At 47.3% G+C, this 25,848-nt stretch overlaps 1 protein-coding gene across 1 annotated transcript in view; it reads right to left on the bottom strand.

Moving 5' to 3' along the window:
• Positions 1-25,848, bottom strand: part of LOC142498033 (uncharacterized) — a 448,291-nt gene that overhangs the window by 78,235 nt on the left and 344,208 nt on the right. Inside the window, exons 2-3 of the mRNA XM_075606542.1 lie at positions 9,503-9,604; positions 1,658-1,929 (exon numbers count right to left, since the gene is read on the bottom strand). Of these exons, the coding sequence (XP_075462657.1) occupies positions 1,658-1,929; positions 9,503-9,554 (324 nt within the window). The 5' untranslated portion in view covers positions 9,555-9,604. The remainder of the gene's footprint in view (positions 1-1,657; positions 1,930-9,502; positions 9,605-25,848) is intronic.

The raw sequence follows: 25,848 nt of genomic DNA, 5'->3' as shown, positions 1-25,848 counted from the left end.
AAGAGGTTTGACCTGCCCAAATTATCTGTATCAGTTAGGGCAGAGGGATTGATGTGGCCACTTTTTTGCACTTGACAAAGACCTATAAGGTTGAAAGGTTGTGTTAGCTTTAATAAATATTTTCTATTTCTCAAATCCGTGTGCCCTAGCCTCCATTGTTCTTTGTGTGCCGTGGATTGGATGCAGCCGATCGTACATGGATGTACAGGTACAGGTAATTGTATTATTTTTTGTTATTTACTATTGGGGTGCAGCATTTATCTCCTTTCGTATATTGCCTTGAAACAGGAGGCATAGATGCCATCAATTTTGGGAGCCACTCGTTTCGGATTTGGGCAGCAACGGTAGCCTCCGAGCGGGACTGCCTATCATGCAGATTAAGGAACTGGGGAGGTGGAAATAAAAAGCTTACAAGGGGTACATTAGGGCCAAGCTGGCGAGTAATTAAATAATCGTGCAGTTCTAACATGCTTTGCCTTCACACTGGGAAAAGTCTGGTTGATAGGTCATTCTTTCAGTTACTGGGCCTGAGAGCGGGCAGAGAGCACGCTGGGAATTCCACGAGAGAGCATGAACATACGATGGCTGGGTAAGAGAGGAATGTGCTGGAGAGATTAGGTGCCAAACCACCACAAGTGCGCTGGCAGTCTATGGAAGAAAGCCTCACGTGATAATGATCCACCTGGGCGGGAACGATATGGTGTCCACCAAGTCTTTAAACTTAATCATCCAGATACGCACAGACTGCGCCAGATTTAAAGCCCTCTGGAGTAACGCAATCGTTATTAGGTCAGAAATTATACCTCGGCTGGCACGGAGGGGGACTTTTAGTTGGGTGGGCATTGAGAAGTCAAGGCGAGAAGTTAACAGAGGCATCCGTAAGTTCATCCACTCTTGTGGGGGGCAGACCGTGAAGCATGTGAAATTTGAGGACAGGGGGCATACTTGGCACAGGAGGGACGGGGTGCACCTAGCGGATGAGGGCATGGATATTTTTATTAATAACATGCCAGGTCTTTGCAAGCAATCAGCAGTCAGGGTTTAGGGTCACAGCTTGGTGTGTGTCCCCAGTAAGTGGCCTTAATGGGGCCACCGGGTGGTGGCACTGTCCGGCCAGTCATCATAGGGACACCGTGAATACCCAGAATAGGGCTCCACCCGATGTGGATGGACCCCAGATAGCGGCCCCCCCGAAAAGATTGTGCGGGCCGGAGGCACCGACACAGGCAGTCGGGCGCTGTACCCCTGGCACCAATCTTAGGAAGCTGGGCTCTATCCTATGCAGGTAGGCCCAGGTGGTTATGATAAGGGGGACCTAGGGTGAGCGGATGACGGGGCGGTCGGGAGAGGTCTCCCGCCGGACGGTAGATTAGGGAGGTTTGGAGAAGGGCTCCCTCCGGAAGATACCGAGAAGAGGGAAGACGACACATGACTAAGCTACTGGCGGACAGTTTATTTTCAATTATTGTTAAGGCAATAAAGCTGTGACCAATACTTACTTTCACAAAACAGTGTCGTCTCAGTTTGTTAGGTGCGGTGTAAGTAAACCATGCGGTAGGCACACAAAGCCTTTATATGCAGCAGAGCAGGGGACAAGTGACAGTCCTACAAGGCAACTGATAATGTGATCAGATGTCAGCAGAGGAGAATTACTTACCGTCACCACGTTCCCACACAATTCTGCCCTTGTTCTCCATCTCCATCCTGTCCATTCTGTCCATCCTATCCATCCTGCCCGCAGTGAGACCCAAAAACTCTGCACACGTTGGTTGTTGATAATGTCAGGATAGGAGGAACTGCACCAGTAAATTTTCTCATTCAGATGGAAGGAGCTATAGTCGTACCCAAGGGCGTCCAGGAGACACTTACTGACAGAGACGATCATTACAGAGGAATCACAGGTCACTGAAGGGGCCAAGTCTGCAATTGCTGGAAGTAAAGAATCTCTTGTTAGGGGATCTGAGTAACAATATAAAATACCCCAGCAGGGTCACACGTCTCTCACAGTCTCACAAACATCACACAGGGTTTAAACAGCAGGTAGGGAGATAGCGAGTGAACCCACAAACCAACAAATAAAGTGTCTCTTTAAAGTAACAGTCCCAACATGAACTAACTCCAGTATCTTGGTTAAGGGGTCCCATCTGGGTGATTGATACTCTTTTTAAAGTGCGACATGGGAGGGGGAGGGTGATCTCCTCTGGGTGATCTCATTTTGGGTGATCTCCTTTGGGTGCTCACCTCTGGGTGATGTCACTGGGTGATCAGAAAGAGCTTGTACAGCCAGAGCAGTGTTTAACCATACACCAGGAAATGTCAACCCTCACCGGGATGAAATGTAAAACACCAGGAAATACGAGGGAATGGGACCACCCTGGTTGACTGATTCTGCTGAGCTGCAGCGGTGTGCTGCGGGAGAATGGCGGCGGGGAGTGCGCACGCACCAGAGCGACTGTTGGTGGTGCCCCAAGCAGTGAGAGCTCAACACGTGGAGCCCGAAGGAAAGGAGGGGATTGTGGAGGCTGTGCAGAGCAATCATGGAGAAGGTAGGGACTATCACCAACACCCCCCACATGTCCCCCACTGCCCCCTGTCACCCACTGTCATCTCACCCTCCCCCCTATGTCACCTACTGCTTCCCGTCATAATGGGACTGGCACACTGACAGCAGCAGGGTTACTAGCTGCAGGGAGAAGGAAAGCACAGAGACTGGCACAGTGACAGCAGCAGGGTTACTAGCTGCAGGGAGAAGGAAAGCACAGAGACTGGCACACTGACAGCAGCAGATTTACTAGCTGCAGAGAGAAGGAAAGCACAGAGACTGGCACACTGACAGCAGCAGGGATACCAGCTGCAGGGAGAAGGAAAGCACAGAGACTGGCACACTGACAGCAGCAGGGTTACCAGCTGCAGGGAGAAGGAAAGCACAGAGACTGGAACACTGACAGCAGCAGGGTTACCAGCTGCAGGGAGAAGGAAAGCACAGAGACTGGCGCACTGACAGCAGCAGGGTTACCAGCTGCAGGGAGAAGGAAAGCACAGAGACTGGCACACTGACAGCAGCAGGGTTACCAGCTGCTGGGAGAAGGAAAGCACAGAGACTGGCACACTGACAGCAGCAGGGTTACCAGCTGCAGGGAGAAGGAAAGCACAGAGACTGGCACACTGACAGCAGCAGGGTTACCAGCTGCAGGGAGAAGGAAAGCACAGAGACTGGCACACTGACAGCAGGAGGGTTACCAGCTGCAGGGAGAAGGAAAGCACAGAGACTGGCACAGTGACAGCAGCAGGGTTACCAGCTGCAGGGAGAAGGAAAGCACAGAGACTGGCACAGTGACAGCAGCAGGGTTACCAGCTGCAGGGAGAAGGAAAGCACAGAGACTGGCACACTGACAGCAGCAGGGTTACCAGCTGCAGGGAGAAGGAAAGCACATAGACTGGCACACTGACAGCAGCAGGGTTACCAGCTGCAGGGAGAAGGAAAGCACATAGACTGGCACACTGACAGCAGCAGGGTTACCAGCTGCAGGGAGAAGGAAAGCACATAGACTGGCACACTGACAGCAGCAGGGTTACCAGCTGCAGGGAGAAGGAAAGCACAGAGACTGGCACACTGACAGCAGCAGTGTTACCAGCTGCAGGGAGAAGGAAAGCACAGAGACTGGCACACTGACAGCAGCAGGGTTACCAGCTGCAGGGAGAAGGAAAGCACAGAGACTGGCACACTGACAGCAGCAGGGTTACCAGCTGCAGGGAGAAGGAAAGCACAGAGACTGGCACACTGACAGCAGCAGTGTTACCAGCTGCAGGGAGAAGGAAAGCACAGAGACTGGCACACTGACAGCAGCAGGGTTACTAGCTGCAGGGAGAAGGAAAGCACAGAGACTGGCACACTGACAGCAGCAGGGTTACCAGCTGCAGAGAGAAGGAAAGCACAGAGACTGGCACAGTGACAGCAGCAGGGTTACCAGCTGCAGGGAGAAGGAAAGCACAGAGACTGGCACACTGACAGCAGCAGGGTTACCAGCTGCAGGGAGAAGGAAAGCACAGAGACTGGCACACTGACAGCAGCAGGGTTACCAGCTGCAGTGAGAAGGAAAGCCCAGAGACTGGCACACTGACAGCAGCAGGGTAACCAGCTGCAGGGAGAAGGAAAGCCCAGAGACTGGCACACTGACAGCAGCAGGGTTACTAGCTGCAGGGAGAAGGAAAGCACAGAGACTGGCACACTGACAGCAGCAGGGTTACTAGCTGCAGGGAGAAGGAAAGTACAGAGACTGGCACACTGACAGCAGCAGGGTTACTAGCTGCAGGGAGAAGGAAAGCACAGAGACTGGCACACTGACAGCAGCAGGGTTACTAGCTGCAGGGAGAAGGAAAGCACAGACACTGGCACACTGACAGCAGCAGGGTTACCAGCTGCAGGGAGAAGGAAAGCACATAGACTGGCACACTGACAGCAGCAGGGTTACTAGCTGCAGGGAGAAGGAAAGCACAGAGACTGGCACACTGACAGCAGCAGGGTTACTAGCTGCAGGGAGAAGGAAAGCACAGACACTGGCACACTGACAGCAGCAGGGTTACTAGCTGCAGGGAGAAGGAAAGCACAGACACTGGCACACTGACAGCAGCAGGGTTACTAGCTGCAGGGAGAAGGAAAGCACAGACACTGGCACACTGACAGCAGCAGGGTTACCAGCTGCAGGGAGAAGGAAAGCACAGACACTGGCACACTGACAGCAGCAGGGTTACTAGCTGCAGGGAGAAGGAAAGCACAGACACTGGCACACTGACAGCAGCAGGGTTACCAGCTGCAGGGAGAAGGAAAGCACAGAGACTGGCACACTGACAGCAGCAGGGTTACTAGCTGCAGGGAGAAGGAAAGCACAGAGACTGGCACACTGACAGCAGCAGGGTTACCAGCTGCAGGGAGAAGGAAAGCACAGACACTGGCACACTGACAGCAGCAGGGTTACCAGCTGCAGGGAAAAGGAAAGCACAGACACTGGCACACTGACAGCAGCAGGGTTACCAGCTGCAGGGAAAAGGAAAGCACAGAGACTGGCACACTGACAGCAGCAGGGTTACTAGCTGCAGGGAGAAGGAAAGCACAGACACTGGCACACTGACAGCAGCAGGGTTACCAGCTGCAGGGAGAAGGAAAGCACAGACACTGGCACACTGACAGCAGCAGGGTTACTAGCTGCAGGGAGAAGGAAAGCACAGACACTGGCACACTGACAGCAGCAGGGTTACCAGCTGCAGGGAGAAGGAAAGCACAGAGACTGGCACACTGACAGCAGCAGGGTTACCAGCTGCAGGGAGAAGGAAAGCACAGACACTGGCACACTGACAGCAGCAGGGTTACCAGCTGCAGGGGGAAGGAAAGCACAGAGACTGGCACACTGACAGCAGCAGGATTACCAGCTGCAGGGAGAAGGAAAGCACAGAGACTGGCACACTGACAGCAGCAGGGTTACTAGCTGCAGGGAAAAGGAAAGCACAGAGACTGGCACACTGACAGCAGCAAGGTTACCAGCTGCAGGGAGAAGGAAAGCACAGACACTGGCACACTGACAGCAGCAGGGTTACCAGCTGCAGGGAGAAGGAAAGCACAGAGACTGGCACACTGACAGCAGCAGGGTTACCAGCTGCAGGGAGAAGGAAAGCACAGAGACTGGCACACTGACAGCAGCAGGGTTACCAGCTGCAGGGAGAAGGAAAGCACAGACACTGGCACACTGACAGCAGCAGGGTTACCAGCTGCAGGGAGAAGGAAAGCACAGAGACTGGCACACTGACAGCAGCAGGGTTACTAGCTGCAGGGAGAAGGAAAGCACAGAGACTGGCACACTGACAGCAGCAGGGTTACCAGCTGCAGGGAGAAGGAAAGCACAGAGACTGGCACACTGACAGCAGCAGGGTTACTAGCTGCAGGGAGAAGGAAAGCACAGAGACTGGCACACTGACAGCAGCAGGGTTACCAGCTGCAGGGAGAAGGAAAGCACAGACACTGGCACACTGACAGCAGCAGGGTTACCAGCTGCAGGGAGAAGGAAAGCACATAGACTGGCACACTGACAGCAGCAGGGTTACCAGCTGCAGGGAGAAGGAAAGCACAGAGACTGGCACACTGACAGCAGCAGGGTTACTAGCTGCAGGGAGTAACCCAGTTAATCTCCCCCCCCCCCCCCTTGCCCCCTCACCCCCCCCTACCCCGCTTCATTCATGTTCCCTTCCTCTCCCTTCTCTGGGGAAGAAGGACTTAAGCACCTAGTTATAACACGTGGAGAAGGAGCGGCTCAGTGAATAAAGACACTGACTGGCACTGAGTTTGAAGCAGGGGAGCCTGGTTCAATTCCTGGTGTTGTCTCCTTGTGACCTTGTGCAAGTCACTTTATCTCCCTGTGCCTCAGGCACCAAAAATAGATTGTAAGCTCCATGGGGCAGGGACCTGTGCCTGCAAAATGTCTCTGTAAAGCGCTACGTAAAACTAGCAGCGCTATACAAGAACATGCTATTATTATTATTCCAGTAATGAGGTTAAGTTGAGCACAGCTATCGTTCTTGTTTGTTCTACATGTGCTTTTGGCTGCTTACAACCTTTTGTGGGGTCGGACTAACTTGTGGTACCTTGACCTGTTTGGGTTTTATATTTTGTATTTTATGTAAATATATAGATGACACTACGGGACAATATCTATTTCTCAAACAAGGTGACGATAGAACTACTAATATGAATACGATTTTTCATGAGACCATAGAATTAGACATTTCTAGTTCTTCTGGTGGACCTTAGGCTTGTTTTGACAAATCAGAAGAGTTGCTCTAGTCTGATGGTCATATTTGGTGGGACCCGAAGCCTCGAGAGTTACCTGAAATCAGAGAATATTCCCAGAGGCCTGCTCGCCCTAAAAGAACCTGCCCATGGAGGAGACAAGGAAGGGTTAATTTCCCAATGGAATCGTAGCCTAGATAGTTGCTCATATGAGCTGATGTGGTTGTTAATTAGAGAGAGAGAGCTAAGGATTGGAAAATAGTTAATAAAGAGATGAATGAACTACATTTATTTATTATGACAGAATTTAAAGACAACACATTATTAGATGAATTGGATGTAAAACTTTCTGCCAAGTTGAATAAATATAAAAAAGAGATAACAACGACAAAACAAAGATGTTTTTTTTTTAGAGCTAGAATGGATTATAAACGTAATAAACAGATGCATTGGAATCCAAATACTAACTGTAGGAAAGACCCTATGGGGTTCAATCAGCAGGATGGTGGAAAACGATCTTCTCGTGATCAGTCTAGGGAAGGCTACAGAGAGTATAGAAATAGTGTATGCAAACCTATTCCCTACCAGGGAGACCCTAGCTATCCACCAAGAAATATTGTGGGAAGGGATAATGGAAGGTTTTTTGGAAGTGCTAATAGGCATAAGAATGGGAATCTTAGAAGAAGGAATTATCAAGGGAATGGGAACCATTAAAATAACAGGAGAGATAGGAATGGGGATTATGGAAAAAGAAATGTACAGAATAGATGGCACAACACATTTGAAGCCCTGTCCCAATTTCATATGGATTCCCCTCCCTCCCCTACTCTGCGCTTTTTCAGAGAACCATGGGGGAGAACGGGAGAACACCCCCATCCTGAGACCAAATACTAAATCCATCAATGCAATGGAAGGGCAAAAGAAATTGGGGAGGAGGGGAAAGAGGCGTGGAGGAAGAGGGAAGCCCACCTGCCAAGAAACAGATCCCCAATTACAGCATATTAAGAGATCATGGCACATAAAACCTGTCTGCTCACTCCATTATTTCAGATCAATTTGCACTTTTACGTAAGGGATTGTCCTTTTCACCGACCAACTAGCTCAATCTGTTTGGGCTATACAGTATGTGGAGTTGTCCGTAAATTGACGTTAAAAAGAAATTTCTTAAAATTAGAGAAAGAACAAGTGATCAGTGATTTAAGTTTGTTATATAACACTAACACCAATATCACGGTAGACAACTGGGAAACCAATAATATCTTGAGACAATTTGGGGATGTGGGATACGTTGAGATTAGAGCTGTGGGGGACCTAGTTCAAGTGTTACAATGAAATGGTCTAAACCCCACCTGTCTATTCTATCCCATTCAGTCAAGGAGTCGCCATCTTGCTGTGTTCAACACATTAGTTGAACAGGAATTTAAAAGATATGTACTGTACATCATATAAACAGAAGAATATAGATGTGGCACTCGTGTGGTCTTGTGAGAAAAAGTACAAGGTTTATTCAATAATTTTCAACGTTTTGGTCCGCTTGGGGGCCTCTCTCAAGATACATTGCTAAGAGAAATTGTGCTATAAATACCATCTCGGGCTGCCATAAAGTGTAAAAAGGCGGCAAAAGGGCGCAGTGATGTCAGTGTTGTAAAAATATACGTCGTTGGAACGTACAGTGACGTTGTGTCATGAAACAAATACTGATTCCTAAACAGGCAGTGCTCAAAAAAACCTCACGAAGGAAAAGCATAATCAAAAGATTACAAAACATGTCTACAAATACATCACATTAATAAGTTAATAACTCTGAAGTGTGTTTTCCATTATTCACATCCATTACAGGCGGTCCTCGGTTATCCAGCGGAACCCGTTCTGGAAGTAGCGTTGGATAGTGAAACCGTTGTAAAGTGAGTCCCGTGTTAATCTGTGGCGGTGAGCGTTGGATAACGCATTCCGGCAACGAAAAACGGCCCTTAGGGTTGCATTGTAAAGCGTTGGATATGCCATTTGTTGTAAAGTGAAACGTTGGATAACGAGGATACCTGTAGTCACGATATTGTTAGGAGTGCTGGTATCCCATTTTTGTGTTTTGTATATGTTAGGGATTTGTTTGTTGTTACCATTAATTTAGGAAACTCTCTGTATACAGTATATGGGACTGTATGTTTCTTGTAATACTATTTTTCTGTAACTAAGCACTACACTACTTTTCTATATTAAATCTAACATGTAATAAGAAGCTCTTTGGGCCCTGATTGAACTTTGCACGCTTTGAAGAGAGCAACTTCATTTCCGGACACTTTTTGCTACAATAGATTTGTGTGTGGTAATTACATATTTTTCTTTCTAAACGGGGACCAATGACTCCTAGCGATTAGACTTTTCGCTATCCTTGGTGGTGGCAGCGTTTTAAGGTTATATTTGTGGCCGATTGCGGGGAGATATTACTAATTTGAGGGAACCTGCAGGAGAAAAAAGTGGGTCAGCTAAATAGCTAGTTATTAACCCTTGTCACATATACAAGCCATGTGCTCACAGGTGTGCCGTTCCTGACAAATGATGGCATAGCGGTGGGATAACAATTTCTATTTTTGTTAACATTCGAGCTTTCACAGGTTTGTGACAGATTCCATAATATTTTATTTACATAGAGCAACATATAACACCCACACTTTGTGTAATGGAATATACCTCAGAGGACAGACCTGTAGAGGAGCAGATACTCACTTTTATTCCTGTATATGCTGTTATCACAGACACAGGTAGCCACGCCGCTCATATAAACACAAACCTCATCACTAGAACACAGGGGAGAGCAAACTGCCTTTTCTGTAAGAGAAACAAGGTGATTAGTAGAGATGGCGAATCCGCCCAGATCCGTTTCCCGGAGGTTCTCGCATTTTCAACCCAAAATCCGTTTCGCCGTGTAAAATCCGCAAATGGATTTTGGCGGTTTTAATCCACGCGGATTCATCACAAACCGCCATTCAATACAATCCGCGTACTAAGCAGTGCGATTGGATTGCGGAATCCACGGAGTGTATTGGTCATAATAATAAAAAATCCACTCAAAGCGAATCTCCCCATATGAAATTGATCCACTGAAATCCGCGGATTAAATGAACCGGACGATCCAATCCAACCAAAAAATGTGCCTATCTCTAGTGATTAGAGAAGAGAGACACCTCCAGGTACACACAGCCCTCCCCACTGCTCCCAAATATCTCCCAAGACAGACACAGCTCTGAGGTATAACGGTCAGTATCATTACTCCCTGTAATACCCACAGTAATACTCCTCACCTGAGCAGCAGGAAATAAACGGGTCCCAGTATAATCCCGCAGGGCAGCACTCAGCGGGGGCTATAGTACACTCAGTGGTGGGAACGCAGATTGTCGCACCCTCAGTACTACAGCTACATCTGTTTTCACCATCACAGGTTCCTCCGCAGGTGGGAGAGTTGCACAGAGGGTGCTCAGTGCCAGCTGCAGAGAGAGAAGCACAGGATACTACAACATGTCACTGCACAGAGGGGGTCAGTGCCGGCTGCAGAGAGAAGCACAGGATGCTACAACATGTCACTGCACAGAGGGTGCTCAGTGCCAGCTGCAGAGAGAGAAGCACAGGATACTACAACATGTCACTGCACAGAGGGGGTCAGTGCCGGCTGCAGAGAGAGAAGCACAGGATGCTACAACATGTCACTGCACAGAGGGGGGCAGTGCCGGCTGCAGAGAGAGATGCACAGGATGCTACAACATGTCACTGCACAGAGGGGGTCAGTGCCGGCTGCAGAGAGAGAAGCACAGGATGCTACAACATGTCACTGCACAGAGGGGGGTCAGTGCCGGCTGCAGAGAGAGAAGCACAGGATGCTACAACATGTCATTGCACAGAGGGGGTCAGTGCCGGCTGCAGAGAGAAGCACAGGATGCTACAACATGTCACTGCACAGAGGGGGTCAGTGCCGGCTGCAGAGAGAAGCACAGGATGCTACAACATGTCATTGCACAGAGGGGGTCAGTGCCGGCTGCAGAGAGAGAAGCACAGGATGCTACAACATGTCATTGCACAGAGGGGGTCAGTGCCGGCTGCAGAGAGAGAAGCACAGGATGCTACAACATGTCACTGCACAGAGGGGGTCAGTGCCGGCTGCAGAGAGAGAAGCACAGGATGCTACAACATGTCACTGCACAGAGGGGGTCAGTGCCGGCTGCAGAGAGAGAAGCACCGGATGCTACAACATGTCACTGCACAGAGGGGGTCAGTGCCGGCTGCAGAGAGAGAAGCACCGGATGCTACAACATGTCACTGCACAGAGGGGGTCAGTGCCAGCTGCAGAGAGAGAAGCACAGGATACTACAACATGTCACTGCACAGAGGGGGTCAGTGCCGGCTGCAGAGAGAGAAGCACAGGATGCTACAACATGTCACTGCACAGAGGGGGGTCAGTGCCGGCTGCAGAGAGAGAAGCACAGGATGCTACAACATGTCACTGCACAGAGGGGGTCAGTGCCGGCTGCAGAGAGAGAAGCACAGGATGCTACAACATGTCACTGCACAGAGGGGTGAGAAGCACATTATACTGCAGTGTCTCTGTATCCTCCTCATGTGGAGTTAGTGGGAATTTGGTGCAAATATCTCGTGTCCTCTGTTTCTTACCAAAAAGGAGTTATTATTATTATTATTAATATTATTATTAGTACAAATTACCCTATTGCAGGACTCACCATAACAAGAACCGGCAGCACCTGCAGGGGGAGGAGAATACAAGTGACTCAGACATTACTCATTACTCAGCCCCAAACAGGACCCCAGGGGACAGCAGCAACGTGGGGACAAACACAGAGACAGCTCCCGCCCCCCCTAATCAGAGAGATCAAACTCCTAGAGAATAAACTCACTTTATGAATCCCTGAGATACAGGCAGAGACACAGGTTCAATAGCAAGAGATTTCAGCCCCTGGATACTGTACATCGTACTACATACATACTGTATAGGGATTATTTAATGACAGTAGGTTATATCACTCTATATATGCACTGTGATTATATAATAACAGGAGGTTATATCACTCTATATATGCACTGTGATTATATAATGACAGAAGGTTATATCACTGTATAAAACACAGTGATTATATAATGACAGAAGGTTATATCACTGTATAAAACACAGTGATTATATAATGACAGAAGGTTATATCACTATATATACACAGTGATTATATAATTTGTAAAAAGATGTGGGGAGCTCAGGAATTGTTAAATATATGAAAAAGCAGAAAGAAATATATAGTGCAACACTGTATGCAAGATACCTAATAAAATAAATATGACACCTAATGAGTGAACACTCACACTTTCACAAGGTATAATCAGCATTTGAACCCATCCATGGTTACCCCTTGATGTAAATAAGGTAAGGTGCTTGATAGTGATCTCAATTCAATTCTTTAGTCAGCTGCAAGGTTCAGATGAACATGTGGGTGGCACGGTATACACACACCGAAGTCTGCCCTCGTGATACTCTACGCGTTTCGCAAAGTTTTTTTGCTTCGTTACTCCTGAGTTGTACTCCCACCAGCCCAAAAGTAACCGGCCAGTGACGTCACCGCCTGTGACGTCTCCAGAAGCGTCTGACACCGCTACTGTGGAGCGCTGGAGAAAGAACCCCACCGGCTGCTGTGAGCGCAGCAGCAGCTGAGGGGAGAGGCGTCTATTTGAAAGCCACACCCGGCTGCCGGTATCCACAAGGATGGACTTCGTACCACATCTATCTTATGGGGGCTCAATGTGAGTGGTCATTTATATTCTGAATGTAGTCACTACATTTATGTTACCCCCTACACTAAGTCCGTTTTCTTGTGTGTATATCTTGCCATCCACGTGTTTATCTGAACCTGAATTGAGATCACTATCAAGCACTTAATCGTATTCACATCAAGGGGTAACCATGGATGGGTTCAAATGCTGATTATACCTTGTGAAAGTGTGAGTGTTCACTCATTAGGTGTCATATTTATTTTATTAGGTATCTTGCATACAGTGTTGCACTATATATTTCTTTCTGCTTTTTCATATATTTAACGGTTCCTGAGCTCCCCGCATCTTTTCCACAAGCTGTATCTCCAAGAATCCAACAGGAGGGTTCTACGTGGGTCGAAGCTGAAGAGGCACCAGCTAATCGTATCACTGAATATATTATATATTCTTTATTTAATTATCAGCACTTTTAATCGTTTTTTTTAGCACATTGAAGTATTCACTTTAGATATATATTTATTATTCACACAGCACCATTTTTCACAAGAGCGCCGGGTGATTTTATTTTTCTAGTGATTATATAAAGACCGGAGGTTATATCACTTTATATAGACGCACAGTGATTATATAATGACATGTAACAATCATGTGAGGAGAGCAGAGACCCGGCAGTGACACAGGACGGGCTTACCTGAGACCTCCAGAGGTTGTGCAGGATCCGGGTTACACTGTGAGGAAGGACAGACAGACAGCACTTTATATAACCTGACCAATTAACCATCGTTAGGAGAGCCGTTAAGAGACTAAAGCCGATGATAATTAGACCTCTTTGGGATTGATGAGATGTAGTAGTAGGGGCAGCAGGGTCACCACCTTAGTGACATTAAGGACATTAATATACAAAGACAATAACTGCTCACAATCCTGCTAAGTAAATAGATGTGTGAAACTAAACACAGAAGGACTATGGGAGAGTAAAATCCAACGTCCTCAGGGTTACAGACAGTGACACAAACCCGCCTTATACGCCCAGAGAGAGCGCTCTCATTAACAAGGGGAAAGGGGCGGAGCTAATGGAAACTGTTCGCAAGCAAAGGAACAATCTGGCGTGAGCGTTAGGTAGTTTGTCCCTCACAGGACACCTCCCTCCCTATGCCTGGGTATAAACGCCTATGGACGGACAGCTTCCTCACTCACTGTGTGTGACCATTTTGAGCCCCTCTGATGCGGCGCATGTGTCAGCGCTCTGCAGTGATAATCACATGATGCGAGTCACACACATAATCACACTTTGCATTCTCATGTCCGAGCTGGCTCTGCGATTTCTTGTATATTCCCCCATTTCTCCTGTTTGTACGATGAATAATCTGTGAGCTCGGAGCTCAGGGGTTAATTACACAAGGAGGAAATGTAGAGCTGCGTCATGGGGCCAACATGGGGCGTGGGGGGTTTATTGTGGGACCTTGTTTCCATGGTGGGGCAATAAAGCTGCTAGTTACCCCTCTCACGCACTTACCCCAATACAGGTGCCAGTCTTGTCACACAACCGCACGTCACAGAAGATGAACACTTTGGGTTGATCTTGAAATGCAAATGAACGAATCTTGATTCTGGCCTCCAGAGCCGCCCCATTTTCTAGTACCTCTGTGTAAACTCTCTGGTTGGCCGGACAGCTGTGAATAAAAATACACATGTATGTGACATGAACACTGAGATAACCTGTAAGCACCAAACCCAGAGGGACCTTTCCCTGAGTGTGTCCGGATCAGTAATGTGTGTAACACACTGAGCCCTTTCCAGAGATTGGAGCATGATCCCTTATCTCCCAGAACGTGTCCTGGGTGACCTGATCGCAGCAGACGGCAGTATAGAGTTTTACCTCAATGTATCATTAACATGTTATTAACATGGGACACAGGTCTCTGGTTACAGAATATTTGGTGTAACAAGATCACAGCCGCGATCCATTCATCCTAAAGACAGATCAGACTTACCCTCCGCTCACTAGCGGCACTTTGTTGACATAGTTGGGGTCATTGGTGGGACTGGCAAAGCATTGCTCCACCCGCAGAGCAAATCTGTCTCCGTCCACAAATTGTGTAAACAAGCCCAGGTAGAGATCAGATCCCACGGTCACAGTGTCACTATCTTGTATTGGTGTAGTGTATCCTTGATCCTTATAAGCAGCCATGGTAACAGGAACTGAGCCCACTCCATCTGCTGGGATGTTGATTGTTTTTTGTGAAAATATATTTCTGTTAAAGAGAGAAAAATATCAACAGATTTATAGTAAGTTTTTCCCCCCAGAATATTACAACATCTAAACTTACTTCCGCCCTTCCTCAAACTCACCCTGTTCATCTCTTACTCTGTTCTATATTCAGTGCACAAAACAATATGACTGTCAGACCGGTTCGTCCGCGCTTGGCAAGGATATCCAGTCTGAGAAGATCTTGTCCGCATGGAAGTTTATTCTGAGTGCAATATTGTGAATGTCCACCAGGCTGGAGATGCAGGAAGAAAATCACAACTCCCAGATGCCTTGCAATTTAGATGCCTCCCACTTCCTGACAGAGTCCTACTTAAGCCCAGGAAGTTACCTTCCTCAGTGCGTTGTTGTTGTAACTTTGCTGTTGTATACAGTAGTTCACGCTCCTGTTCAGGTTCCCTCTCAGCTAAGTATTTCCCTCTCTGAATTTGACCTTCTGGACTCTGCCTTGACCTTAACTCCCTCACCCCCTCCAACCAACAGTCTTTCTTTATAAACCTCAGTCATCCCCAGCTCTCTGATTTTGCAATGCCCTTTTGCTAAGGAAGGAATAGATCACCAGGTACTGCATGGGTTAGCAAACTCGATACACACCTTACAGTTGGAGGTACAGTAGGTGCCCTGCATACAGAAAACGCCAATACCCGCGCATACCTTCAAACTTTTCATCAACCAGTTATTCTAGCTCCCGTGGCACCAGCTGAAACTGCCACTCATCTACCTTTACCGGAACGATTCAACGAGGACCCTAAAAGGTTACTTAAAATTCACCCAATGCCAGGTACAAGGTTTATTTAAGCCTTTGACTTATGCTACCTATAGGGCTAAAATTGCCTTTTGTGTTGCAAACATTACAGGAGATGCTATGCTTTGGGCTTCACCACTATTATTCACAAATAATCCCCTCCTTGACAATTACAGATCCTTTGAAAAATAATTTATGGGGATCTTTGAAGGAAAGGCTCAAAACAGAGAGAATTCCTTGTTAGACAAAACATTTTTCTGAGAATCTCATCACTTACATTGCCACGTTTCATAGACTTGCAGCTAAGACCGATTGGACTGTCAGTAGTTTAATCTTATTATTTAGTTGGGGACTAGTAGACGAATTAAAGGACGAATTGGCTTGTTTTGCACTTTCTCCCACTTTAGCTAGTTTCATAGAATTGTCTTTACAAATAGACCAAAATCTATTCGAACAACGAGCTTAACGCAGATGGGCTAGCGCAGAGACATCCGGTACACTCTCACATATGGAATGGTCTCGGGAAGAAACTTCAGAACCCATACATATCGGGATGTCTCAGGGTCCCCGTGACACCTACGGAGAGAATTCGAAGTCACCGATTGAAATGATGCTTCTATTGTGGGCTAAAAGCACATTTACTTACTACTTGCCCAACTCGCCCATCACCGGGAAACGATTCGGCTCAACATTAAAAAGAGGGTCATCATGGAGCCAAGAAAAAGGTCAGAAACCCTCAATAAAATTTCAAACGTGATGTGAAGAAAAGGAGCCCGGTGCCAGCATAATAAAGGTTAAGCCCGGTCCTTGGCCTCTGACCGTTTCTCCCACTGGCTCATCTGACCACCAGAACCTGGAGCTACCCCGTTTATATACTGTATGTCCGGTAGCCCCTTGCATTCGCTGTGAACTGAACTTCTTTATTCCTGTGTATGATAATGTACTCACATAAAGTTTTCCATCTGCACGTAGATTGTTGTTTTTCTGTTGTTTTTTCCACATGCTCCCCCTGGGCTGTGATAAAACGCATCTGGGGACCAGTGAAGACAGTCTCTACCAGAGGGTTCGAGCAGGGAGTTGCAACATTTAATTTATCACGCCACTTGGCATTATTATTTGTTCACTTAAATCACTTTCACACCTGAGATTGGATTTGTATTATATCACTTTATAGTTAGTGACCACTCACAGTGTTTAGCGCCTTATACTGCACCATCACTCTGTGATAATGTACTGAAAGAATAAAAATGTGTTTTTGGAACATATAAAGAATAGCCAAGGTCCCTGGGCATGCGGGGCTCAGAAACCCTTTGTGCAACCCACATTTCTGGAGAACTGGCCAATGCTGGAGGGGGAGGTGCAGGGACAAAGGAGAGATTGGCAGAGCTTGTTGCTGTTTCCCCAGTCATCGCGGTGCCAAGCCCAGCGGGGGATGTTCTTCCGGCCTGGGGAAGGCGTTGTCGAGTTCCTGCTGGTAGACGCTGCTCACATTGGCCCTTTCATACTTCCCTTCAAGCCCTTAGACTCTCATCTGCCACGCCTCCAGCCCTGATTGTTAATGCAGATGAGCCCTTGCATCCTGATTGGTTCCTGCGCAGCATCCACACTGTGATTGGTCACCGGCCCATCTACCATGATTTCCTATGGCAGCAGCAATCTATCGGCGTTCCAGAGTTCATTCTCCTCCTGACGTGGAGTTGAACTAAGCACTGTGCTCCGAGTCTGTGCCGGAGACACCGGTAAATTAGGCTAGGAGCTAAATCAAGCGGGAGATTCAAAAGTGCTTTTGTGCTATGGGACTGTGAGTTGCGAGAGAAGTGGAGAGCAGGAGATTTGAGCGAGGAATTTGAAAGTGCTCTGCTGCGAAGTGCACCAGAGGGGCCTGGACAGTCCCTACCTTAACAGAGAGTGAAAGTATACCTTTGGTAAGCTTTTAATGTGGCGCCCAGCACCTTCTCAGTTAGGATACCTCCCATATGCCCCTGTTTTAGTGAGTGTAGCTTTGATCTGAGGTTTGTGTTGTGCTTGCTGGCTTTGGCTGGAATAAATACTCTTTATTGAACGGCTTTGTCCTGTCTGGTGTCTTTATCCCAGTGTTAAGTTCTAGTCTTTCGTGACACAGGACTTCTCATGTTACCTATTACCCTATCCTGACGGGTCAGGCCCTCTTGGATTCTGAGCCATCCAGTAACTCTATGGATCGCGGTTTTGCACAGCATTAAGGTGTTCCTACCACTTTTAAAAAATACGGCACAAATTGTACAAACCTATTATGGGCCATGTCTGACGTCTGTAGATATTATGCATCAAACCAAATCCCTTCGCATTGGAAATTAAGCAACATGTTGAGGATCTCCATTTTGATTTGATGGATGCGCCACATTTTTGGGTGATCTTGTGACAACCCTGGTTAGAACGCCATAGCCAACAGATTGACTGTCAAAAGAAGCAATTACATATGGACCTGGATCGCTGTCTCTACAGGAATTCTCAAAAAATGAAAGAACCTTGTGCCCAAAGACCCAACCATTCAACAAATTGTGACCTTCATACTGACTTATCCAAACATTATTCAACTTTTCATAAGGTGTTCGATCCCTGTGAAGCGAAAAAAATTGCACTGTCCATATGATTTGTCCCATTGAACCTACCTGGGACAGAAATTCCTTTTGGACGAGTCTACGAGTAATCAGATCCTGAAATACAAGTACTATGCCAATGCAGTATATCACAGAAAATCACTCCAAGTCCCCAGCCGGAGCTCCACTATTTTTTGTTCTTAAGAAAGAAGGTACATTACGACCTTGTATTGATGACAGAGCTCTCAATGACATAAGAACTATCAAGAACCGTTAACCATTACCCCTTATTTGAGTTATTGGATAGAGTCTGTGCTACTGAACTATTCACTAAATTGGATCTCAGAGAAGCTTTTATAACCTGGTTCGTAACAAAGAGGGAGATGAATGGAAGACGTCATTCCGCATTCCGCACAAGGTACGGACATTTAGAATATTTGGCAATGACCTTTGGACTGTGCAATACTCCTGCAACATTCCAGCATTTTCTCAATTACATTTCTCAAGATTGATAGATGTCTACATCCCAATCTACCTCAACGAGTCTGAAAATGAGCATGCCCTCCACATTCAAGAAGTATTTGGGGTATATTTTATCCCCTTGTGCTATTGCCATGGACAATCGCAAAATCTAAGCTATATTAGACTGGCCTATACCTAACTCCATAAAAGATGTACAAAGATTATTAAGTTTCTGTTACTTCTATCAACGTTCAGTTCAAGACTTCTTCTTTTCCTTAATTGTCCGTCATTTGACCCAACTTCTACAAAAAAGATCCAAATATTCTTGGTTTAATGCAGCAGAACAGTCTTCTCAAAATCTTAAGCAAGCACTCCCCCAAGCACCAGTGCTTGCTCATCCTCAGTGCGATCAAGCGTTAATTGTTGAAGCAGACACCTCAGACTTCGCGTTAGAGGCTATTCGAACTCAACAGAATGCTCAAATTAATTTTGTTCATCCAGTAACCTAATACTCACGAAAATTAACAGATGCTGAAAGTAACTAACATTAGAAGAATTGCGCCATTTACTTGAGGGAGAATGTTGGGTTATTGAAGTTTGGACAGACCATCTTATTCTTCAATTTCTCCATACCGCTTTGTGCTGTTTTTTTTACCTGATTCCCTTTCAAACTGACTTTTTGACCAGGTTATGCTAACGGTAAGGCAGGTGCCCTCTCTCGAAGAGATACCCCAGAGCAATGGATACCTGAACCAAGTCTGATTTTACCTGTGTAACATAGTATGGCTAGTACACACAGCACAAAGTTTCATAATACCTTAAAATGAACACATTGTTCGGATCTGTTTGTAGAAGAATTCAAGAAAATTGTTACGTCCAAGAGGGGTGTTACTATCTCAATAATGCCTATACGTGGCAGGATAATCCTTACACGTTCAAGTCATGCAATGGTGTCACGATCATCCTTCTACAGGACTTTCTGGTATCCTTAAATCTAAAATGGTCCTGCAACGATACTTGTGGTGGCCTACATTGAATTTGGATATCGAAAGATATGTAGGATCTTGCGAAATCTGTGCTCGTCCTAAGTCCTCGAACTTGTCCTGCTGATCTTCTTTTGCCGTTGTCTGTACCCACGAAGCCACGAGAGATGGTCTTTGCTTGACTTCCTTGTGGAATTACCACCACCTGAGGATTGCTATTCAATTCTAGTGGACATGGACTCTTTTACTAAATTGTCTCATTTCATTGGATTACCGAAACTACCACCAATTTGCATGCCACTTCATTGATTCATTTTTTCTCCTGTCTACACGGGTTGCTTGATGCTATTTTTTCTGATCAAGGAGAGCAAGTGACCTCTAAATTCTGGAAGACTGTTTGTTCGGCGCTACACATTCATTGTTCTGTCATCCGGATATCACTGTTATACAAAAAGACAGCTTCCGCTCAGCAGGTGTAATTAATGTGCGAGGGGTGCATACAAGGATAGAATATGGTAGTAAGAACTGAAAGTATTCCCATAGAAAAATGCACTCAACCTCTTAAATTCTGGAACTCCTATTTTATATACTGGTAAGAGATGGAGTTCCATCTCCACTGATACATAATTAACAATATTTATTTTATACTCAAAAGAAATTTGTTTAAAACCTATTCAACATTTAGCGCTAAAAAACAAATTACCCACGTGTATCCTGATAAACTAGTTTACAGTATATAGGTCTGCTACACTGCACACAAAGTTTGTGACTAAATGAGCCTCCAGTTTATATATAATATATTATACAGTAATATACGCCTCACAACTGGAAGGGATAACTCCTAGTGCCACATACAGTATTGTTTAATAAACCTGTGCATATATACATATTTATAAGGTGATAGTGAATAGGACTCCCTGAGAAAGGTCCCTGTGAAGTTAAGAGACCTGCTGTAGGGAGATACACTCTCCTACTCAAGGGGTGTGTGAAAAGCACTGCAGAAATAACATTTTGAGGACTGCAGTTAGTGAGAATTGCTGTGACAGAAGGAGTGATTCCAAGTAGCAAGCAATATATCCCACTATTGGTGCATGTTACTCAATGAGTGCCTAAAGTAACCCCTATACAAAATAGTGTGAGGTAGGTATATAACACAAATTCTTAAACCGAATATTCCCCCAAATTGCCTGTAGATGAATGTAGGTAATAATTACCTTGTGTGATTAGAGTATATTACAGCTGCTGATGGGACATCGGATATCACTCCCAAAGTAATGGGCAAACTGAACGAGTGAATAAAACTCTGGAGCAGTGCTTATGTAACTTCTCTAGTCTAATGTACACCAATCCGACCGGATGAAATATTTGGCGACAGTGGAATTCACATATAACAACTCTTATCACCTTTCCATACGGGAAAGTCCTTTTTTCTGCACTTCGGCTAACCATCCACCAATATTTCCGGGTCTTTGTTTTTCCACCCCAGTCCCAGCCGCAACACATCTCGTGAAAGATCTACCAAGGATACATAGCAAAATTCCACAAATTCTGCAAAAAGCCAAACAAGACCAAAAGAAGTTCATCGACTGGCATCAAAACCCGCTCCTGTGTTTCATGTAGGAGACCCTGTATGGCTGTCGACCAGATATTTGCCTTTGCAGGGATGCTTTGTTGAACCTTTTCTTGTAGGAAGAGTGATCAATCTATTGGCAGTCCACTTAAAATTGCCTACCCATTGGTGAGTGCCTCCAGTATTCCACTTTTCCCTCCTCAAGCAAAACAGGCCGAATCACCTTCCTATTCATGCTATTGCAAGACCCACTCCCGTCATGGGGAAGGGAAACAGAAGTATGAGGATTGAATCATCTGGGATTCCAAGAGACAAGGAAGTGGTCTTCAATATCTGGTTGACTGGAAGGGATGTTGCCCAGAGGAACGGTCATGGGAACCAACCGGTGCCATTCACGCACGAAGATTGGTACTACAGAAGCATCGACGCTCTGTCAATCACCCTGGTCTAACTGTGTTCTTGGATAATTCAAGCTCACTCTCAGGTAACTCTTTCCCTTTCTGCATTTGACCTTGGATTTGTTCTTGGCCTCTGCCCTGACCTTACCCCCCTCCCTCTAAACCAGGGGTGTACAAAGTGGGTTTGCAAGATTTTTCTGGGGGGCTCGGCAGTTGCAGAGGCCCCGCACTCTTCCCCACGGCATTTAAATGAAATGCCGGGGGATCACGTGAGGCCTCCGCAATATCTCCTACCTTGTCTTCGGTGATGAGTCGCCACGGCAACGCGGCATCAAATGACGCCGCAGGGTCACGTGACATCACATCGCCATGGCAACGTGTCGCAATGTGACGCTGAGGACAAGGAAGGAGGGGGACACGGGCCGGGAAGGAGAGCAGGCAAGGGTGCGCAGGGGGAAAGGTTTGCGCACCCCCGCTCTAAACAGCCGTCCCTTCCTGAGCCTCTGTCATCCCCAATTCTCTCAGAATTACTAAGGTGTGGGGGCTTGGCACCCAAAAAGGTTTAAATAGGGGTTACACACTGTGGGATACATATTCATGGGGTTATTGATGCAGGAAAATAATCAATACATTTGTCACCATGTGCCTACCTTTATCTTTGTCACTGTATCTCTCAGTGTATATGTCTCTCCTGTCACTCTAGTAGAGGGGTGCGCAGATTGGGGGGGGGGGCACAAAATGTGGTAAGGGGGGCGCCACACTTACATAGGCCCCTGTGCTCATCCCCATAACATTTAAATTGATTGCCGGGGGAGAGCGTGGGGCCCTCTTTCCTGCCTCTTACCTGCTCTCCGGCTTCTCCTGACACATGTCGCTGTGACAACGCAATGTCACTGAGAGAAAGATGCCGGAGAGCAGGGGGCCGGGGGGCACGAGAAGGGTGGAGAGCAGGCAGGCGGGTGCGACTTAAAGTTTGGCACCCCTGCCCTAGTCCCCTCTTAAAGTCTATGGGGCCTTTATAGGTGGGAAACACTGTTTCACTCTCTCGTACTGCATGTCTCTGCTTCCTTCCCTAAGAAACCTCCACCCGGGATCACTAGGCGTCTCTCTGCTCTCACCTTGAATCCGTACTGACAGAGAAGTTCAGGCTGGTCTGCATGGTCAGGTTGTATGAACAGGTGAAGTTGAAGCTGATGGGGTTCTTAGTGATGAGGGGAGAGTTCCTATTACCGATGTGAAGGGTGTTTGTGTAATTCAATTTGGAGGAATCACTCTGCAGAAAGAGGGGGAAAATACCTGTAAAAACTCAAAAGGACAAGAGACATTCGCATGTCCCCCAGTTAGCTGTATTAGCTGCAATGCAGCAGGCAAAAGCTCCAGGGAGTCTGTAAGAGACATGTGCAGAGGTACACACAGGGGGACAGTTTGGGGAAATAAAAACATGGCTTTATTTAGCCTGTCGCTTTAAGCAATGCACAGCATACCAAAATAAACAAACAAACAGCCTGTGTAAGGGCTAACTCACTTCCCAGTCCCTATCTGCAAGACTCGGAGGAAAAGCCCCTTACCAGTGTATCACCCCAAAGTCTCAAGAGGTACCTCAAAGCAGGTGGCTCTTCAGGTGAGTCTCTGGTTCCGGAGAGTTGTCTGGTGCCTTGGAGCCTTGGTGTCTTTCTGTCAGCACACAGCCCTCCAGAGTGCTCAAGACTCTCTAAGCACTTTCCCACAGGAGGCTTTTTTACAGCTCTGATTAGCCAGGTGGAGACTGGATAATTGGCTTTAGCTGCAAATAACCAGCTCCCTGCTGGATTCCTCAGACCACATGAGGCAGCTTTATTTAAACAGGGTTAAGTCCCTGTTTGTAAGGATGTGCTCACCACAAACGAGACGGGACCGCGGTGCTGAGGTGGGATAGGAAATAACGCCACCCACAGCCACGAGGGCACGTCTTGATTGAAGAGTGGTCTGGGATTCTGGATCGGGGTAGGAGAGGTACGGTAGGTAGAGAGGCCGTTAGCCAAGTCCGGAGTTAGAGAGAGGGACGTTGTCGTTTACCGTAAGCCAGGATCGGGATGCCAGAGGTGCGGAGAGTCGTGTAGCCGTATGCCGAGTTCGGGATGCCAGAGGTACAGGAAGACGTAGCGGAAGCCGGTTCAGTTCACGAGGAAGTCTGCGAATTAGAATAAGGAGGCAGAGAGAGGTGAGAACAACTGGTTCTATGCTCAGCCAACGAGTCAGTGACTCTACAAGGTATATATAAGAGAGAGGATCCAATAGCAGCGCAGCAAGGTGGAGGTGTGTGGAAAGGCCAGGTTACAGCAGGTATAGGTCCAGAAGGAGTCCCAGGGGAGGAGCCATAAAGCCCAGCAGCCTGACTGTATTTGGTGATGGCCATCAAAAGAGGTGTTGTGCCTTTAAGAGGCGGGAGCGCCTCCGTGTGGCCGCGCCTCCGTGAATCAGTGCCATCGGCTGCGTGCGCGGACCCACGCCCTGCTCCGAGAGCAGAAGAGAGAGAAAGACGTGCGCGCGCGCGCATAGGAGGAACAGCTGTCGGCGGCTTGCCTCCGGAGTCCATGTGCGCCGCGGGAGACCCAGACGGAGCTGCAGGTAAGTGAGGAGCACGCCGTGAGCGGCGTGACTCCAGAATCCTCACAGTACCCCCCCCTTCAGGGGCGACCTCCGGGCGACCATGATAAGGCTTGGAGGGATTCTTGCGATGAAAAGCCTGTAGAAGACGAGGTGCGTGAAGATCCCGGTGAGGAATCCATGAACGTTCCTCTGGTCCGAACCCCTTCCAGTGAACCAAGTATTGTACTCCTCCTCTGGAAATTCTAGAATCCAGGACAAACTGCACCTCGTATTCCTGTTGACCTTGAATCATAATCGGACGTGGAGAAGAAGTATTTTTGGAAAAGCGAGGACTCCGAAACACTGGTTTAAGTAAGGACACATGGAAGACCGAAGGTATCTTCATAGAAGGTGGAAGACGTAGCTCGTAAGCCACAGGATTAATCCTCCTAACTATGGTAAAGGGACCGAGGAACTTGGGAGCGAGCTTCATGGTAGGAACCTTCAAACGGATATTCCTGGACGAGAGCCATACCCTGTCTCCTGGGGCGAACTCCGGCACTTGGCGTCGAAGTCGATCAGCCTGGAGTTTCTGTCTCCCTGTAGCCACCCTTAAGTTCTCCTGAATCTTGGACCATAAGACCTTCAGGCGAGCGACGTGCTTGTCCACTGCTGGCACCCCTGAGGAGAGAGAAGAGAAAGGTGACCGAGACGGATGAAATCCAAAATTTATAAAGAATGGAGATTCTTGGGTAGAATCATTGCGAAGAGAGTTCAGAGCAAACTCGGCCCATGGAAGCAGATCCACCCAGTCCTCCTGTGTATCAGTTATAAAACATCGAAGGTATTGTTCCAGGTTTTGGTTGGCCCTCTCCGTCTGCCCATTGGTCTGTGGATGGTACCCAGAAGAGAACTGAAGCGAAATCCCCAACTTCTGGGAAAAGGCACGCCAAAACCTCGACACGAATTGAGACCCACGATCCGAGACAATGGTAGAAGGTACTCCGTGAAGACGAAAAATCTCCTGAATGAAGACATCTGCCAGCCTGGAGGAATTCGGTAGACCCCTCAAAGGAACAAGGTGCGACTGTTTGGAAAAACGATCGATGACCACCAGAATAGTATTTTTTCCTTTGGATTCTGGAAGCTCTACAATAAAGTCCATAGAAATATGGTTCCAGGGACGGTCTGGAATGGGTAAAGGTAGCAGAAGCCCAGCAGGTCTGACCCGAGGTACCTTGTTGCGAGCGCAAATACTACACGCCTTTACAAACTCCTCCACATCTTTAGCCCTCTCTGGCCACCAGAAGGTACGTTGAACCAGGTCGTTGGTCTTCCGTATCCCTGGGTGTCCTGCTGATTTAGAGGAATGACACCACTCGAGAACCTTCTTGCGGTGTTGAGGTGCCGTGTAGAGTCTTCCCTCCGGAACCTTGAGTCCCTCAGGAGTCCGTGACTGTTCGGATTGAATCTTGCCCATGATATCAAACGAATTAGCGGACAGGATACAACTAGAAGGAATAATAGACTCAAGTTGCTCTTCAGACCTGTCCTCCGCCAGGAACTGTCGCGATAGGGCGTCCGCCTTTAGATTCTTGGAGCCAGGAATGAAGGAGATGAGAAAATTAAATCGTGAAAAAAACAAAGCCCAGCGGGCTTGTCGAGCGTTCAAACGCCGTGCCCCTTCTAGGTAGAGGAGATTCTTATGATCCGTCAGAATGGTAATGGGTGTC

This window comes from Ascaphus truei, chromosome 6 (genome assembly GCF_040206685.1).
Source record: "Ascaphus truei isolate aAscTru1 chromosome 6, aAscTru1.hap1, whole genome shotgun sequence".
NCBI lineage: Eukaryota > Metazoa > Chordata > Amphibia > Anura > Ascaphidae > Ascaphus > Ascaphus truei.
Note: the sequence above shows the minus strand (reverse complement) of the source record. Positions and strands in the feature narration are given on the sequence as shown.